Source organism: Hyla sarda, chromosome 1 (assembly GCF_029499605.1).
Source record: "Hyla sarda isolate aHylSar1 chromosome 1, aHylSar1.hap1, whole genome shotgun sequence".
NCBI classification, from domain to species: Eukaryota; Metazoa; Chordata; class Amphibia; order Anura; family Hylidae; genus Hyla; species Hyla sarda.
Window position 1 is genome coordinate 271,937,800 of NC_079189.1, and position 20,025 is coordinate 271,957,824.

General features: G+C 44.0%; 1 protein-coding gene across 6 annotated transcripts in view; it reads left to right on the forward strand.

The window, feature by feature from the left end:
- REXO1 (RNA exonuclease 1 homolog) overlaps positions 1–20,025 on the forward strand; it is a 388,039-nt gene that overhangs the window by 226,983 nt on the left and 141,031 nt on the right. For all 6 annotated transcript variants that reach the window (XR_008892505.1, XM_056572376.1, XM_056572388.1 and 3 more), the window contains exon 12: positions 13,762–13,872. Coding sequence is in view for 5 of the 6 variants with exons in the window: in XM_056572376.1 (XP_056428351.1) it covers positions 13,762–13,872 (111 nt within the window). In the remaining variant the exon portion in view is untranslated. The remainder of the gene's footprint in view (positions 1–13,761; positions 13,873–20,025) is intronic.

Consider the following 20,025-nt stretch of genomic DNA (forward strand, 5'->3'; position numbering starts at 1 on the left):
CTTTCTTTGTTATACAGGCATTTACATAGAAAAGGTAGTGGGGAGTTGGCTGCCTCACTCTTCTGTTACTGGGAGTGTAAATTGCAAGTGGAGTCTTTAGTGGAACCTGTCCTGGAAGGGTGGGCAAAGGTGAGGAAGGTGATTGTAAATGAGACTTGGAGGGACACGCAGTTCAACCATGAACTCTCTCTATGGCTTTACATTAGAGCTAGGCGGTATGACCAAAAATGTGTATTATAGTATTTTTGTAAGTTATGGGGGTTCCACGGTATTTAACGGTATTTCCCCCCCCCCCCCCAATCATGTGACCCGTGGGCGCTGCTTCTCTCCCAGGCCCTCCGGTTTATCAGCCCATCGCTGCGCTGTCCCCCACATCGGGGAACTAATCATATGTCACCCGCAAGCGCTGCTCTCCTCGTCTTCCTATGAGTAGTTGGCCGCCGGCCCTGGAACTCTGTACTGTACTAAATATTTCTGTGCCCGGGCTGCAAAAATAAACAAAATAAACTTTCTCATTTATGGATTATTTAAGGATAATTTATGGACTTGCTTCTGTGGAATAGAGCACCTCGTACTGCTCTCTGAGTGGTGATTACCTTGTATGTCTACGGGCTAAACCTGTCAGCTGTGCCAAGCACTGTTTCTCTGTGCTTAAACTTTAACTCACCTTCCTACGTTCCCCCGTTGCTCCGGTAATGGCCTCACGCTGGGGATGGGAACGTCACAGAGCCGTCAGCATATCATCGGCCGCAGCGATGTCCCGCCTCGGCCGGTGATAGACTGAGTGCACTGTCATGTAAGAAGCCGGCCAGCTCCTTACATGACAGTGCGCTCAGCCTATCACCGGCTGAGGCGGGACATTGCTGCGGCCAATGATAGGCTGGCGGCTCGGTGATAGGCTGACTGATCTGTGACGTTCCCATCCCCAGCGTGAGGCCGATACTGAAATAACGGGGGAACGTAGGAAGGTGAGTTAAAGTTTATTGTGTTTATTTTTGCAGCCCAGGCACAGGAATATATAGTACAGTACAGAGATCCAGCGACCCGGGGCCCGCAACTCACAGGAGGACGAGGAGAGCAGCGCTTGCGGGTGACAAGATTAGTTCCCCGATGTGGGGTACAGCGCAGTTCTGGTCTGATAATTAATTAGGGGGGGGGGGGTTAGAGAAGCAGGGCAGCGACCACGGGTCACATATGATTAGTTCCCCGATGTCGGGACAGCACGCTGCGGCTGATAATTAATTCATTCGAGGGGGGTATTGAGGTATGGGAAAAATTCATATTGTGGAGGAAAAAAATTTTGGTATTCGGTATGAAACAGTATACTGCCCTGCACTACTTTATGTTGCCTAAAACCGCGAAATGTCCCAACTGGATAGAGCATTGTCCGAACTGTGGTCATCGGGGAATGGACCTCTTACACGGGCTGGTATACCTCCCCCCTAGATCTAAGCATTTTTGGTCTGCTCTTTTTGCATTTCTTCATAGGAAACTGGATATCAGTTTACCTATTGCTCTGGACTGTTTGGAGGTGACGCTTTTGTTGCATGCTTTTATATTAATAGCTACCTTTTTTTGGATCAGATGGTTTGGTCTTGCTAGGGAAAAATATGCAAAAGCATTTTTTAGGAAGGGGAAAGCGTTGTTTTCTGACAGATGCTGAAATTTATCAGGTGGTGCAACCATTCAAAGACATGACGTGGTTTCTTAGCGGGGCCTTGGCGGGTTTGCTGGGGCGATTGCAGGTCCGGGAACCTCAAAGATAGTCTACTTACTTATATAGTTACATAGTTAGTACGGTGGAAAAAAGACATATGTCCATCAAGTTCAACCAGGGAATAAAGGGGTAGGGGTGTGTGCGCGATATTGGGGAAGGGATGGGATTTTATATTTCTTCATAAGCATTAGTGTTATTTTGTTCCAGGAATGTATCTAATCCTGTTTTAAAGCTGTTAATTGTTCCTGCTGTGACCAGTTCCTGAGGTAGACCGTTCCATAAATTCACAGTCCTCACGGTAAAGAAGGCGTGTCGCCCCTTTAGACTAAACTTTTTCTTCTCCAGACGGAGGGAGTGCCCCCTCGTCCTTTGGGGGGGTTTAACCTGGAACAGTTTTTCTCCATATTTTTTGTATGGGCCATTAATATACTTATATACGTTTATCATATCCCCCCTTAAACGTCTCTTCTCAAGACTAAACAATTGTAACTCCTTTAATCGCTCCTCATAGCCAAGATTATCCATGCCCCATATTAGTTTAGTCGCGCGTCTCTGCACCCTTTCCAACTCCGCAGTGTCTCTTTTATGGACAGGTGCCCAAAACTGAACAGCATATTCCAGGTGAGGCCGTACCAATGCTTTATAAAGGGGGAGTATTATGTCCCTGTCCCTTGAGTCCATGCCTCTTTTTATACATGACAATATCCTGCCGGCTTTGGAAGCAGCAGCCTGACATTGCATGCTATTCTGTAGTCTGTGATCTACAAGTACACCCAGATCCTTCTCTACCAGTGACTCTGACAGTTTAATCCCCCCTAAGACATACAATGCATGCAGGTTATTAGTACCCAGATGCATAACTTTACATTTATCCACATTGAACCTCATTTGCCAAGTGGATGCCCAGACACTGTCTATCCAAGTCATCTTGTAACTTATGCACATCCTCTATAGACTGTACCATGCTACAAAGCTTGGTGTCATCTGCAAAGATAGAAACAGAGCTGTTAATACCATCCTCTATATCATTGATAAATAAATTAAACAGCGGGCCCAGTACTGAACCTTGGGGTACACCACTAATAACCGGGGACCAATCAGAGTACGAATCATTGACCACCACTCTCTGGGTACGATCCATGAGCCAGTGTTCAATCCAGTTACAAACTAAAATTTCCAAACCCAAAGACCTTAACTTACCTGTCAGACGTCTATGAGGGACAGTATCAAATGCTTTAGCAAAATCCAGAAACACTATATCCACAGCCATTCCTCTGTCAAGGCTTCTACTCACCTCTTCATAAAAGCAAATTAGATTGGTTTAACAACTTCTATCCTTAGTAAACCCATGCTGGCTATCACTTATAATACAATTATCCCCTATGTATTCCTGTATGTAATCCCTTATAAGTCCTTCAAACAATTTACCCACAATGCACGTTAAACTTACCGGTCTATAGTTTCCTGGGGAAGACCTAGAGCCCTTTTTGAAGATTGGCACCACATTCGCCTTGCGCCAGTCCCTTGGCACAATACCAGACACCAGAGAATCTCTAAATATCATGAACAGGGGTACAGATATTACTGAACTTACCTCTCTAAGAACTCTTGGGTGCAATCCATCTGGCCCTGGAGATTTGCTTACATTTATATCACTTAACTTACCTTGTATCATCTCTACATTAAGCCAGTTCAGTACATTACATGATGTGTTACCAGCACTGACCTGGCCAATCTCAGCTCCTTTTTCCATAGTGTATACAGAACTAAAGAACCCATTCAGTAGCTCCGCCTTCTCTTGATCGCCTGTGACAACCTCCCCATTATCATTATTAAGGGGTCCTACATGCTCTGTCCTTGTTTTTTTTGCATTTATATATCTAAAAAAATATTTTGGATTAGTTTTGCTTTCTTTGGCCAACTGTCTCTCGTTTTGAAATTTTGCTGTTTTTATTACATTTTTACAGATTTTATTAAGCTCTTTGTACTGTTTAAATGTTATCGCTGACCCATCAGATTTCTATTTTTTGAAGGCTATGTACATATAGTACGTGATTCTGATGTCATGAGACGTGTGGACAGCTGGAGAGTTTTCCTGCTCCTGGGATTGGAGACGCGGGCTCCTTTGATGGCATCATATTTTCTGGGGATCTGGATGAGTGGAGTGGGGGAGGGGTGGTTGTGGTGTTTTTCTACTACTGGTTATTAATAATAGTGCTGATTGGGATCAGGTTTCCCTCAACCATGTCTCTGACTCCTCTTCTGCTCCGGTTCGTTGGGAGGAGTTGAAATGTGTATTGAGGGGAGTTTTTATCAAACATGGTGCTAAATTAAAAAGAGAAGCCACGGCTAAACTTCAGGCTCTCTTGTCTTCTCTACATACTCTTTAAATTTGACATCACAAAGAGTGTTTATGAGTAGTTACTCATAAACACTCTTTGTGATGTCAAATTTAGGGACCTACAGAGAGTTAGGATGGAAATTAAAGGGATTCTGGATGCTAAATTAAAGGGAGACCTTTAAATTTGTGGTAGGTTTTTTTTTTTACGAATGGGGTAACAAACCAAGCAAGTATTTGAGAGAGGAGAGCTGCTGGGTTTATATCAATGACTTCTGGTATTCTCTCTCATTACATGAGTGATATAGCTCAGGCTTTATACACTCCCATCTCCTTCTGTTTCCTTGCCTCCCCCTGAATCCTTTCCTACTTCAGTATATCAAGGATACTGCCCATCCTATTTAGTCACTAGAAATTTCTGCCTCTATGGAGGCTCCTTTTAATCCCCTGGAATTGGATTTGGCCATTTCTTCGTTGGTGATTGAGAAGAGTTTACGATGCTATACAAGGTGCTTCACTTGGAACTGTCCTCTCCATTATTGGCAGTTTTTAATGCTATTTCCTTGACAGATCCCTTTCCTTCTTCTTTCCTAGGAGCCCATAATGTTGTCCACCTAAAGATGGCAAAGAACCTTTATGCTGTCGTTAAAAGCCTATTTTACTGATTAATGTGATGCCAAATTATATGCCAAACTTATTTTTTATCGCCTATCTGCTCATCTTGAATTCTTAATTCACCCAGATCCAGTGGGCTTTGTACCTCGTAGGGAGGACAGTGATAATACCATGCGTGTATTTGCCTCTATTTATTTAGCGAAGCAAAAACAACTTTCCTCATTGTTATCTCTGGATGCTGAAAAGGCCTTTGATAGAATTGACTTGGGATTCTTGATCATAATTGCAAAGTGTGCTGTTAAAATATTTATTACTGATTTTTTTTTTTAAATTCATATTCTACCCATGTGTGTTGTCTATACACGTTGTATCTTGTTGATGCCTATGTATCATTTTTACTGTCTTATTACGGTGACGTGTTTATTTTTCCCTTCCCATTTTTTCTTTTGTATCCCCCTTCCCTGTTGTTTAAAAGAAAAAAAAAAACTTAACGGACAAGTCTCATGGACAAAAACGTATCCCCTGTCCGAAGGATAGACGATAAATTTTTAGATCGCTGGGGGTCCGAACTAGGGATCGACCGATATCGATTTTTTAGGGCCGATACCGATAATATGTGACCTTTCAGGCCGATAGCATCAGCACCATGACTAAGGACTGTTAACGGTCCGAAACGCGTCGGTGGACGTGGGTTTTTAACTCACCAGAGCACTGTTTGTCTTTTTTGTTCAATTTTGGATTTCTTTTTAATATGTACCATTAAAGGTTACATTTTATCCACTGTGGAGCTGGAGTTCCCTCTTCCCCATTTCATGTACTTGTGGATCACAGACTTAAGAATAGCATGCAATGTCAGGCTGCTGCTTCCAAAGCCAGCAGGATATTGTCATGTATAAAAAGAGGCATGGACTCAAGGGACAGGGACATAATACTCCCCCTTTATAAAGCATTGGTACGGCCTCATCTGGAATATGCTGTTCAGTTTTGGTCGCCTGTACATAAAAGGGACACTGCGGAGCTGGAAAGGGTGCAGAGACACGCAACAAAACTAATATGGGGCATGGAACATCTTAGCTATGAGGAGCGATTAAAGGAGTTACAATTGTTTAGTCTTGAGAAGAGACGTTTAAGGGGGGATATGATAAACGTATATAAGTATATTAATGGCCCATACAAAAAATATGGAGAAAAACTGTTCCAGGTTAAACCCCCCCCCCCCCAAAGGACGAGGGGGCACTCCCTCCGTCTGGAGAAGAAAAGGTTTAGTCTAAAGGGGCGACACGCCTTCTTTACCATAAGGACTGTGAATTTATGGAACAGTCTACCTCAGGAACTGGTCACAGCAGGAACAATTAACAGCTTTAAAACAGGGTTAGATACATTCCTGGAACAAAATAACATTAATGCTTATGCAGAATTATAAAACTACATCCCTTTCCCTTATCCCCTTACACCCTTCCCTTCAATTCCCTGGTTGGACTTGATGGACGGATGTCTTTTTTCAACCATACTAACTATGTAACTATGCGATCTGCGCATAGGGTGGTTCAAACCATTAACATTCATACTAGATAACTTTAATACCATTGTAAAATGTCAATGAAGTTGATAGTAAATAGGTATGGAGATTAACATAAAAGGGACACAATGCGCCTCCCACAGAGCACCTGTGTCCATAGAGCACGGGTAGAACAGCATAGGTCAGATATTACATGTTTGCCAAAAAACATATAAAATAGAAAACAAGAAAAGCAAAAAATGCTGTAAAATAGATAAGCATCTATTAAAGCAGGTGGGGTAAATGTTCGTTCCATAGCCTAAAATAGACCGTATAAACACAAAGCCGTAGCTTACAACAACTTCGCATCATGAAGTGGGAGGACCCGCATGATCATGCAAACCATCAAGGTGCGACAGACCAGCCCTCCTGTAGCTTTTGTGGAGATGGAGAACGATCATCCTCAGGGATGACAACAGAGATGGTCCAGTTGTGAAGGATTCTGCAACCCTCTGTGAGGGTCTTAATGATGTGAAGCTTGTTTTCTTAGTGAACTAGAAGATGTACAGCGGTAGGCCATTTCCCTTGTCTGAGTGCTGATGTTATAGGCAAGAGGGCCTTCCTCTGTAGCAGAGTCACCACCACCATAAGTCCGTAAAAAGCAGGATTTTATGATACGGAGCAGGAAGGCCTCCATTATTCCTCAAGATGGACATCAGAGTCTCCTTCACTCTAAAAAAGTGTATCCTAGCTAGGATGTCTGTAGGCACGAAGTTATCCAGGTTCTTGGGACGAGGCACTCTATGTGCATGGTCAATTTCCAAATCCTGATCCGGACAGTCAGAGAGCGCTGCTTTAAGTAAGGATCGGACACAATCAGGAATGTCTTTAGGTGGCATAGTCTCAGGGATGCCCCTCAATTTGATATTACTGCGCTGACCTCTCTCCTTGAGGTCAGTGAGTTTCATCTTGAGCACCCTGACATCCTAATCAAGCTCATCCCGGGCATCTATAAGCTTATTTTGGAAGTTGGCAGACTTTCCAAATTTCATTTCTATGTGGTTCACCCTGCCGCCCAGATTGTCTACCGTGGAGCGTAGTGTGGTATTAAGGGCATATCATTCATGGTTGATTCTGTGAAGACCGCATTAGAGGCCGGTAGTGCCATAAGTGCCTCCTCTCAATCTGTAACCAGCATACCGTAGCTGTCCCAGCAGGCCGGGGTTCCAGTCTCGCAGTGTCCAGGTGTGGATGCTATTTTAAAAGCTGTTTTGGGCTGCAGGAAGGAAAGGATGCCGCTATGGAGGTGATAGCTCAAGGAGAGGAGCATGGGTCGCCGCTCACCTGACTTCCGTTGGCACTGTGATCCCATGCTTGTCGTTGTGGGCCTGGTCTGTCTGGACAGGGGTGTGGAAATAAAAAATAAAAAAATACTTGTCCAAGGGACTAAAGCGGAACACAATCTACTTGTCCCTCAAGAAAATCCACTTGTCCTGGTAGATAAAATAATTTCAACCAAATAGTACTATCCCCCCACTAGACCACCAGGGATGGATATAAGATCCCTTTAGACACTGCTGTCAACTTAGACAGCGGTGATCTAATGGTTTAATAGCGGCCACTGCGATCGCAGCATGCTGGGCTATTAGCGGAGGGAAAGCTGTAGCTAGCTCCTTTTACACCCGAGGTAAGCCCAGAAAAGTCTAGATGTAACTTTTTGATCACCATAAAAAATTTCTAATATGAAGTGACCAAAAATGAACAATTCTGGACTATTCTTTTACATATACACCGTTGACCGTACGGTTAAATTATCATACATTACATACACGCATCACAGATACATCATACACATACACTCACACCATACATATACACCATACATATGCACACATCATACATACACCCGCCACTGCCCCCCCACATCATATATTACGTACACACATCACACAGACATCATACGCACATCACACATACACTCACATTATACATATACACACACATCATACATACACCGCTGCCCACCCCACATCATACATCACATACATACACACATCACACATAGACAGACTACATACACACATCATACATTACATAAACATTACACTTAGACATCATACACACATTATCCATTACATACACATCACACATACATTCACACCCTACATATACAACCACCCTTCCTGTCGCCACCGCCTGCATTCTCTGCCTCCTCACCTGAGCCGGCCATGAGTGAACATCAGAGCTATAGTCCCGGCCAGTGTGAGGTTGCATGGGTTTGAAAATCTCCCCCCCTGCTCTGTGTTTTCCCCGTGCAAACATGCAACCTCCCCGTGGTGGATTAGGTCCTGTGAGGAAAGAGGAGGGGGAGGGATAGAGCTGTGTGCGGGGGAGGGGAGGAGCTGTGTGCCGAGCTGTGGGCATCCTTTCTCTCCCCCTGTCGTCTTGTGTTATGTGTAGCTGCGTCCTCCATCCTCCGGGAGGATTAGATAAGGGGGCGTGGCTCAATTATGTAATGCGAACGTGCGACCTCGGGCTCTGCGGTCAGCTGGGGGCCGCCGCCGCCCCCTCCATACACTCTGAGCGCCGGTGTGCAGTGCAGACTTGCATCCTCTCCTGCGCCTCACACCGGCAGTAAAGAAAAATAAGGGGAAGTCGGTCTGTCCCTGCTAGCTCGATACAGGGCTAAATCTATAAACAATTCACCTGCCCGGCGCCCAAAACTACTTGTCCCGGGCGTCGGGCAATAGGATTTCCACATCCCTGCTGGAGATGCCGTCCTGTCAGGTAAGGTAGTGACCGTGGGGTCTAAGGAAGAGCATCTCAGGGTTGTTGATGAGAGGAGACTGTGGTGGTAGTCAGCGCTGTGGAGTGGCTGTCTTTCCGGTCTTTGCCATCTTGGAGTTCTCACGCGCCTCGGAGAAATTTAACATTTAGCTTGACCGGTGGGCTTCGTGTCTCCCAAGCATGGTTGGAAGGATCAGACACCCATAGGTGTACAAATGAAGCAGTTGGTTGCGGTGGAAAGTCACTTTAGTTGGTGAAGTCAAAGCTCAGGATGTATGGGTGCATGCAGTTAGGCAGCCAGACCATGGCCCCTCTGATAGTGTCATTTTTACCCAAAAGTGCACTGCGTAGAAACCGAAGCCCCTAAAACGTTCATAATAGTGTGATTTTTTTTATTTTGCCCCACACATGATTTGTGGGTTTCGCTGTGGATATTGTGGTGAAATGATTGGTGTCATGACAAAATACAATTGGTGGCGCAAAAAACAAGCCCTCATATGGGTCTGTAGGGGGAAAATTGAAAGCGTTATGATTATGATATGGTGAGGAGTGAAAAGGGAAAGTGCAAAAATGAAAATTTTTGATAGGTGTCCCGATCAAAGTGCAGATTATAGCAGTCCAAACCAGACGCGTTTTGGGGAGCTGGGTCCCCTTTTTCAATGGTAACAATGCAAAAGATTGAATCAGTCTTTTGCATTGTTACCATTGAAAAGGGGGACCCAGCTCCCCGAAACGTGTCTGGTTTGGACTGCTATAATCTGCACTTTGATCGGGACACCTATCGGGCTATCCTCACCTCTACATCTGACCCCCGTGCTGCCTGGGCAAAGAAGCACTTCACAGTGCTGCCACACGCTTTTGAACTCGTCTTCAACACCTCTCACCTGCTCCTGTGCTACCTGGACTGAGAAGCATCCAGGACATCACCACCTCCGGACTCCATGCGTCTCTTACATCTCCCCGTGCTGTCGGGTCAAAGGGGACGTACCACAAATACATCTACAAACGCTACCATATTCCGGCAATTGTCCTCCGCCAGGAGACTGTAAGAGGCACTAAGTGCCTGATCTTCTAACTTTGTTCCTCATTTACCCAGTCTCCGTGCTGTCGGAGATAGAGGATTATTGTTCTATTTGCATCAGCACTAATACGTGCACAAACTGTTATAGTGGCCATTTACTCAGGAGCCTCCAGCACTCCCAAAACTGCTATTTGACCCTGTTAATCCACTAGCCCAAATATATTACATTCTATTAAATCCAAGACTTTTTAACAATCTATTTCCCGCAACAGTGCAAATTTTATGTATCTTATGTACAATACATGTCTTAATATTGTTTTAATATATTTTGTTTAGTCTGTGGCAAGGGCCCTGCTCAGACTATAGAACATCATTGAGACTATTATTCAATAACACTTTTTTCCTGCTTCCCCTATACCTAGTACTGCATTTTTTTCTGTTTTACTAAATATTCTTTTGGCACAAGGGTAGGTGCAACGCAGTATCCTCGGTTTAGGCTTTCTTAATACTATATTTGCGTTGAGCTCAGCCCCCCTTTTTATATTTGAGTACACCTTTAAATGGGCACTGTCATGAAAACAAAAAAATTGATATGTTGTAGTACTTAAGTACTACAACATATCTCTAATATAGTTTAATAAAAAAAAAGTGATTTTAAAACAGTTTAAAATCACTTTTAAATTCGGCCACTAGGGGTCGCCCTCCTAGTGGCCGAATGCATTCAGCAGTGACGTCACTAATGAATTCCGACTCGCTGAAGCCTGGCAACGAGTCGAAATTCAATCACTGCTGTGCTCGCTCCCGCCTGTCAATCACACAGGCGGGAGCGAGCGCTTTGAAGGAAGAGGACGCGCGCAGGCTCGGGGACAAGGTAAAGTATTATGTTCACTGTATTATGTATATGTTCAAGTATTATGTATACTGTTCACCTATACAGTATGTCTCCAGTTTCCCCTCTACAACTCCCAGCATGCCCTGGGAGTTGTAGTGGGGAAGCCTGGAGGGACACTGAATAGGTGAACTGAGGGGGAGTGGGTTGAGCGGAGCGGCGGGGTCGGGGGGGTTGCGGGCTGCGCGGCGGGGAGGGGGTACTCTGGGTGAACTAAGGGGGAGGGGGAGTGAGTTGAGCGGCGCGACGGGGCCGGGGGGAGAGTTGCGGGCTGCACGTCAGGGAGCGCTATGTGCTCCGGTGTTCACCTATACAGTATGCCTCCAGTTGTTTCCCCACTACAACTCCCAGCATGCCCTGACAGCCAATAGATATCAGGGCAAGCTGGGAGTTGCAGTGGGGAAACAGCTGGAGGCACCCTGTATAGGTGAACTACGGGCGGAAGTTTCGGCCCCAGCAGGCATCAGTGACGTGGTGCCCTGGGGAAGTCTGCCTGGTGGTGAGCACACTGCCAGGCAGACAAAAAAAGCATTTTTAATATGTAAAAAAAAAAAAAAATTAAAGGCAGGGAGGGGGTTAGGGATAGATGGGTAGTAGGCAGGGACAGAAAAAAAAGTGATGGTGGGAGCTACCCTTTAACCAGTTGCCGTCTAAGGATAAGCCAGCTTGTCCTGAGACGGCAACCAGTGTATGGTATGGGCTCCTGAGCCGGGCTCCTGAGCCTCCTGACCCCCAGCTGATTCCTGTAGCAGGGGACCGCTATTAAAGGGTTAACCTTGCACTCTAGGGCCAGAAAACAATGGGGGGGAGAGAGTTGGAAGATAGGGCTAATAACTGACCTAGTTTCCCCCCCCCCCCCCCTCACATACAGACAGCTCAGGGAGGATTACTGGCTGCAAAACTAGACAGACCACGTCTCCTCAAAGTTGCGCAGCAAAACTTGACTCAGCGGCCAGTATTTTCATGGTTGTGTCCTGCTGGCTGCTGCTCTCCGTTTAGTGCCTGGCTCCAGTGTGAGGACAGTCTCCTTCTCCTGCTTGAGCCTTGGTCTCTCTGCCTTAAGTGGCAATAGCAGGTCACCACTCTGACACGGAAAGCAGGCCACGGACCCTAGGGTCTCCTGCATGCACTAGAAACAGGTTGCAAACCCTGTCGTAGACTACTAGCAATTGTGGCCTGCTTCCAGCTCTGGAGTTATGGCCTGCTACAGGGGATTGAGTTAGTCTACAGGTCATTGCCTAACAACTAATCGATGGGCAATAAATCGATTATTTGTTATCGATATAACAATTTCCATTATGGATATATATTATCACAAATGTTATCTTTGCAACTCCACTTAATACAGTCAATTAGTGTTATGTTAGGCATGTGGTTCATATAAATGCTGATCGACTATGTACAAATCAATTGGTGCCTGTTGAAAAGTCCATTCAGGGGGTCCTTTTGCCAGAAGTGCACAGCCACACTAATGACCACTGTTGGTACAACTGTTCACTTCTGTTATTGTCAGCAGTACATGCTCTGCTTACACAGGAAGATGGGCTGCTGAAAATTGACTCTTAGTAATGCAGAAAAGATGTGTTTAGCTAACAAGAGTGTTTAATAGTTCAATTGCTGGGTCTTTTACCCTGGGAAATTACCGTATTTATCGACATATAACAGGCACCCTCATTTTAAAAGGGAGATCTGAGTCAAAAAAATAAAATAAAATTAATGACTTGGAAGCTCTGAACTAAATGCCTAATCATCCCTCCCCCCCCCCCCCCCAACTTTGAATACCCCTGCTCCTCAGTTTGTCTCCCTCAGTGCCACATCATTCTCCCCCCCCCCCTCTGATGTGTGCCTTATTTTCCTTTTGTGCCTCCTTTCCCTTGTGATTCCCCCTGCTTCATCATCTCCCCCCCCCCCCCCCCGCTCATCATCCCCCCAGCTCTCTGTCCCCCTGCTCATCATCCCCCCCTTACCCTTGCTTTTTGTATATTTTATATTCCCATGCTCCAACAGGCTCAGGTCAGGCGGTGGGTCTGGCGGGCTGTGACTGTGCGGCAAATAAAGAATGACGAGTGATGTCTCCTGCTGGCTCCTCCGCACAGCAGCAGGGACGTGACTTGTCATTCCCTGCCGCTGGTCAGAGTGGCCACAGTGCCGGCTGCTTGTTAAAGTTCAGCAGCCCGGACACGGACAATTTAGAACAGTGACCAGAATTGGCTGCAGGGAATGACGAGTGACATCCCTGACGCCGCGCAGAGTAGCCAGCAGGAGACGTCACTCGTCATTCCTAACTGGCCGCACAGTCACAGCCCGCTCCGGCCTGACCTGAGCTTGCTGGAGTGTGGCCAGGTAAAGAAAATAAAAAATCAGGGGAGTGTTGGCCCGCAGCAGCCGCTGCTGGTCACTGATTTAAAGTGGCCGTGGCTGGGTTGCTGATCTTTAACAAGCAGCCGTTGCTGCGGGCAAATCAGTGACCAGCTCATTTTGCCTTAAGTTTTAAAAGTGTGTGTTATACGCCGATAAATATGGTAATTGGGCCACTTGTCCAACAATCGCCGTGTAAAAACTCCTTTACCTTTATGTGGTAATTAACACAATTTAGATATCTTTTTAAGGGTTTATTCACACATACAGTATCCTGCTCATATATTTGATGTGCAGGATTTGAAGCTGCACATGTAAACTAAATGCTTCATATACTGCGCTTCAAATATGCATGCTAATAAATACAAAATCAGTTAAAATACAGTCATTTATTTAGGTTAAATACTTTGTACATGTCAATTAATGTTTTCCCTCATGTAAATAGATGATTGACATGTACTGGGAAGCATTTTATGTAGTGATCATGGCTTAGTAAATATTTTTGCTTATTTGGTCTTTTCATGTTTTATTTCTTCAGCAACACGTGCAAGATGGTCGTAAGGATAACCTAGATGGCTTTGTGAAGACTTTTGAGAAGTCAAATACACTTGAAGGAAATCCTGGAATATTTGCTTTAGATTGTGAAATGGTAAGTGATTTAGGGTATGGTCTCACATAAAAGAAACCATGCACCTGGGATTTGTCATGAAAACATAACAGGTTTTTGCAAGTAAAACTGCTGCCCATATGCATTATAGTGTGACCATTAATAGGTATTGATGGGGTTGAGGTAAGTTTCTTACACCAAACTCCCCTAACCATTCCTTTATGGAACTTAATTTGTGCACTGGGGCACATTTATCCTGGAACTGAATAGGCACTTCCTTAAACTGTAAGAAATTAAAAGCGTAGAATTGTCACAAATGTCTTGGTATACTGAAACGTATTAAACAGGTATTCTGGTATTGGTAAATTGTATTTTAATAAAGTTATCACTTCAAGATATATAACTTACTAATATCTACAAAAAAAACATATAGAAAAGGCACAGTGCTGGGACTTTTAGTTTTCCATGGGTTATCAGTTTTCATAAGACCTGACCAAGGTCTGAAGTGATCCAAAAAGTGGAAAATGGCACTCCAAAGGTTTAGGTGGGTTTATTCACCCATCCATGAGGTCAATGAGAATCTGTATAGGAAAAAAAGGAGAGACTGATACGGCGCCTAGCGCATTACCCTTGGCAACAGGAGCAGTGGGGTTCAGGGTTTGGCCCAAAAACCATATAGATGGCCACTCACCTTAGAGAAGATCAATAAAAGCCTTTCACCCCAGTGATAATGGGGTACTGAGTTGAGGGATGGTTGCTGCTTGCTTTCTGGGTTGCAGGACCAGCTGCACAGCTGTCCTGGATACAGATGAGGAGAAGCTTGAGAAAAGAACCCTTTAGAGATGGCACTGCAGTACCCTCAGAATGAAGAGGATAGGCTGGATATTGTTTAAAAGGTTCACAATGGAACCATATTTATTGGATAAAAAGAGATTACACATTTCGGGAGGTACCCTCCCTTCCTCAGATCAGGGTGCTTAATGTTCATCATACAGACAAATAAATACATGAAAAAAAACGCCAAAGTACACATTAAGGGGCATGGCTTAGTGACATCATGACAGGTAAGACACACATAGCATCAATCATAACAATACAATAATGCAGTGGGCTGGTAATTCATCCATAACTGCCTCTTTAATACAGGAACCACAGAGAAATTCAAATAAATACAGTGGTACTTGCAGATCAGATCTATAATGTCCAGGTGGGGCGCAGAGCCGGAAGTGCTCGCCTGTCAGTGAATACGAGCAGGCGGCCGCTTCCGGCTGGGACCCGGCAGATGGTTGTTATGGACGCGTTGCTATGCGCGCCCCTCACGTGACCGCGCATAGCCAATGAGCATCAGCATGGATCGCAGTTAGTAAACAATGCGATCCATGCTGGAGAATCGCAGCGAAAATGACAGCTGCTTTGACAGGGGGAAGGTAGGAGGATGTGTGCGAGCCCTGTTAGAGGAGGTGCATATTACAGTGTACCCTCGGTGTACCTTCAGTGAGCCTGTAACGAAAATATTAAAGGCGCAGGAGCTAATGTGTATATGCACAGAAGCCCTCAGATGGGGCATGGTAGTAAATTATTCTGTTATCTAGTATGATACAGTAGGTATTCAGCACTCGTGAGGTTTAATACGGTGTAGGTATATAGGCACAGGGGATGTATAGGGTTGAAAGATCTGTATTAGGTCCTATGTGTGCATAGGTGGACATATATAAAAGAGAGTCCAGTATGTACGTAACTGGATAGGTGTACTCAGTTGATGTACAGTCGATAGGCTATATACTTCGTCATACCACAGTCATGAACACGCATAAAGTGGATCATAAAATACTTGGAGGAGTGTATATAAAATAAAAAAATACTCTATATAAGACAATAATACATGTACTGGCACCTAAAAAACTCATATAGAGTGATAAGCATATGATATTACAGGTAAAATCCTAAAAAATGGAAAAAAAAATGTAAAATCTATATTATAATAGTATTTTAATATATTAAAAGTGCATGCATATAAATGATGGTAAAATACTAGTAGTGGAGATGAGTAGAAGACGGGCGTGGTGTGAACATATATATGAATAAATATCTAAATATAGAAATCTAAATACACATATAAATGAATGAATAGTACAAAATTAAATAGTAATAGGGTGAGTGGATGGGTCATGTAGGTCTCAAAAGAGCACCCGTTAAGTTCATTAAGACCGGATGGGACCAGGGTCTGTAGTTTATAGATCCAATAATTCTCACGTCTTTTGTAGAGTATTAAAACGCTGGGGGTTATCCTTAGGTACACTTTCAATGGGTGTTACAGTGATTGTTACAGTGATGCATTTAAAGTCCTGATGATGGTGTTGGGTGCCAGGATACACTATGTAGTGTGAAGCCGTTTTCTGTGTTGTTCCTATGCTTCGTAATTCTTTCACGTAGGCACCTGACCGTTCTGCCCACGTATTGGGTCCCACAGGCACAATCCAGGAGATAAACTACATACTATGTGGAGCAGTTCAGGAGGGAGTTAATTTGGAAGGTGGTGATAAAATTTGTGGTCCACTTGTTGTCAGGGCTGTGGACGGTCTTTTTATTTAGACAGTTACCTTGGGACAGACTGCTGGCCCTCTTGAAAGATGCCTCCACAATGCGCCTCGAATTTTATCACCACTTATACCCGGGAACTCAGGTGCATCCAGGAGATTCTACAGAAGCACTGTCAGCGATTCCTTTCTTGTGAAACTCACTCCCTGCCAGACCCGGCATCACATTCAGGAGGGCGAGAACATTATGCAATATTATAGCACCAAGCAGACTTAAAACTAAAACTCCATCCACCACCACCTTTTTAAGTTACTGGAGTCTCCAGTTGTGGCCAGGCACGGTGTAAGTGCTGTTCCAGCTTCAACCACCGTTCAAAATCCTCTACTTCCAGGAGCATGGGTGAGACCTTCCAAATTAACTCCCTCCTGAACTGCTCCACATAGTATGTAGTTTCTCCTGGATTGTGCCTGTGGGACCCAATACGTGGGCAGAACGGTCAGGTGCCTACGTGAAAGAATTATGAAGCATAGAAACCACACAGAAAATGGCTTCACACTACATAGTGTATCCCGGCACCTGACCCAACACCATCATCAGGACTGTAAATGCATCACTGTAACCCCCATTAAAAGTGTACCTAAGGATAACCCCCAGCGTTTCAATACTCTACGCAGATGTGAGAATTATTGGATCTATAAACTACAGACCCTGGTCCCATCCGGTCTTAATGAACTTATTGAGTGCTCTTTGTGAGTCCTACATGACCCATCCACTCACACTATTACTATTTAATGTTGTACTATTCATTCATTTATTTATTTATATATGTATTTTTATATATTTAGATATTTGTGTGTGTGTATATATATATATATATGTGTGTGTGTGTGTTTATTAGCATGTCCACACCACGCCCCACATCTACTCGTCTCCACTACTAGTATTTTACCATCCTTTATGTAAATGCACTTTTAATATATTAATATACTATTATAATATATATATTTTTAATACATTTTTTTTTCATTTTTTTTAGGATTTTACCTGTAATATCATATGCTTATCACTCTATATGAATGAGTTTTTTAGGTGCATGTACATGTATTATTGTCTTATATAGAGTATTTTTGAATTTTATATACACTGCTCCAAGTATTTTATGATCCACTTTGTGTGTTCATGACTGTGGTATGACGAAGTACGGTATATAGCCTATCTACTGTACATCAACTGAGTACACTTATCCAGTTATGTACATACTGGACTCTCTTTTATACATGTTCACCTATGCACACATAGGACCTAATACAGATACTTCAACCCTATACATCCCCTGTGCCTATATACCTACACCGTATTAAACCCCACTAGTGCCTGAATACCTACTGTATCATACTAGATAACAGAATCATTTACTGCCATGTCCTATCTGAGGGCTTCTGTGCATATACACATTAGCTCCTGCACCCTTTAATATTTTCGTTACAGGCTCACTGAGGGTACATAGTAATATGCACCTCCTCTGTAACATGGCTTGCGCACATCCTCCTACCTTCCCCCTGTCACAGCAGCTATCAGTTCCACTGCGATTCTTCAGCATGGATCACATTGTTTACTAACTGCGATCCATGCTGATGCTCATTGGCTATGCGCGGTCACGTGGGCGCGCATAGCAACGTGTCCATAGCAACTATCTGCCGGGACCCAGCCGGAAGCGGCCGCCTGCTTGTATTCACTAACAGGCGAGCACTTCCGGCTCTGCGCCCCACCTGGACATTATAGATCTGATCTGCAAGTAACACTGTATTTATTTGAATTTCTCTGTGGTTCCTGTATTAAAGAGGCAGTTATGGATGAATTACCTGCCCACTAAATTATTGTATGGTTATGATTGATGCCATATGTGTCTTACCTGTCATGATGTCACTAAGCCCCTAATGTGTACTTTGGTGTTTTTTTTCATGTATTTGTCTGTATGATGAACATTAAGCACCCTGATCTGAGGAAGGGAGGGTACCTCCCGAAACGAGTCATCTCATGTTTTTTATTTTTATCCAATAAATATGGTTCCTCTGTGAACCTTTTAAACAATATCCAGTCTATCCTCCTCATTCTGAGGGAACCGCAGCGCCATCTCTAAAGGGTTCTTTTCTCAAGCTTCTCCTCATGAGGTCAATGAGGTCTTTTCCAAACTGCTTGATAAATTGTGAGGTTGAAACATTGCTGTTTATCTAACAAGTATAGAGTTGTCACTAATATACTGGCTTTAGTATGTTTTTAGTGTCAAAATATATATTTATTGAAATAATCAACAGTAACAATAAAATTAAAGAAAACTGTACATCAGCAGAAGTCACAGCAACTGCAATAAAGAAAAAGTAAAGGTCATACAGAATAAACCAAAAACACATAACAATAGTTCCCACACATAAGAATATAAGGAGAACAGAAGAGGGAAAGTATAAGATGTGGGGGGGTGGAAGGGAAGGGAAAGTAGGGAAGGGGGGATCCTCACTGAATTACAGATAAATAAAGTACATTCATACGGAAACACCTGTGTGATGCGAAATAAACCCTATGTTTAAAGAACCAAATAATATGACCTGTCCGGGGTATGAGACGAAGAGAGCCAAGGTTCCCAAACTTTATTAAACAATTCCATAATATCTGCCCTGAGAGCATTCAATTTTTCAGAAACGAGAATCCGATTGACCCTCGAGATAACCATAGGCATAGAGAGTGAAGGAGAACGCCATTTAGAGGCAACATGTATACGTGCTGCTAACAATATGAATTGGGCCAATTTGAAGGGTGCATATGGAAGGTCAGGAGGCAGACCTCAGGGGAGAGAGGGAAAGGTCTATCGAGGATAGATTCCTCCAAAAAGTGTCAACAAAAGGGTATGTCAACCATATATGTAACATTGATCCTGTCTCATGGCAGCCTCGAAAGCATAGAGGGGAGACCTCTGGGTAAATAGCATGTAGGAGGGCATGAACATAGTGGGTGCGATGCAATATTTTTAGGGCTGTCTCAGCCAGTGAAACCTGCCAGCTACCCTTACTCAGTTGAGAGCAACATGTGTGCCAATCTGTAAGACATGGTTTCCCAGAGGTCTTCCTCCCATTGTAACATACATTTTAACTTGACTTCACTTGGGGGGCCATTGAGGAGGGAATAGACTAGAGAAAGGGTCCCAGAGCGGGTAGGAGTATAGATAGCCAGTGCCTCAAGAGATGTGTGGACAATGGGGAAAGATGTTGTAGGAATTTGAGGATAGAAAAGAAAAGATTTGGGAGAGTCTGATTCAGAAGAGGGAGGTTTAAATTGAGATAGGAAGGCCCCTCTATCCATAAGTCTGCCTCTCACCAGGAAATTGTTAAGACAGGTAAGTTTATTAGCAATCCACCAGCCAAAAGCTGAATGGCATAATCCTGGTGTGAAAGAAGGGTTATGAAAGAGCGGCATGGCAGGGGAATGCGGGGATTGAAGGCCAAGCTTAAACCTGACAGAGCGCCAGAGGAGAAGAGAGTAGCGGGAAAGGAGAGCAGAGGAGGGAAGGAGAGAGCAGATCGGACTGGAGGACCACATAAGAGAACGTAAGGTATAAGGTGAGAGTAGAGCATTTTCAAGGGTGAGCCATCTGGGGCCCGAGGG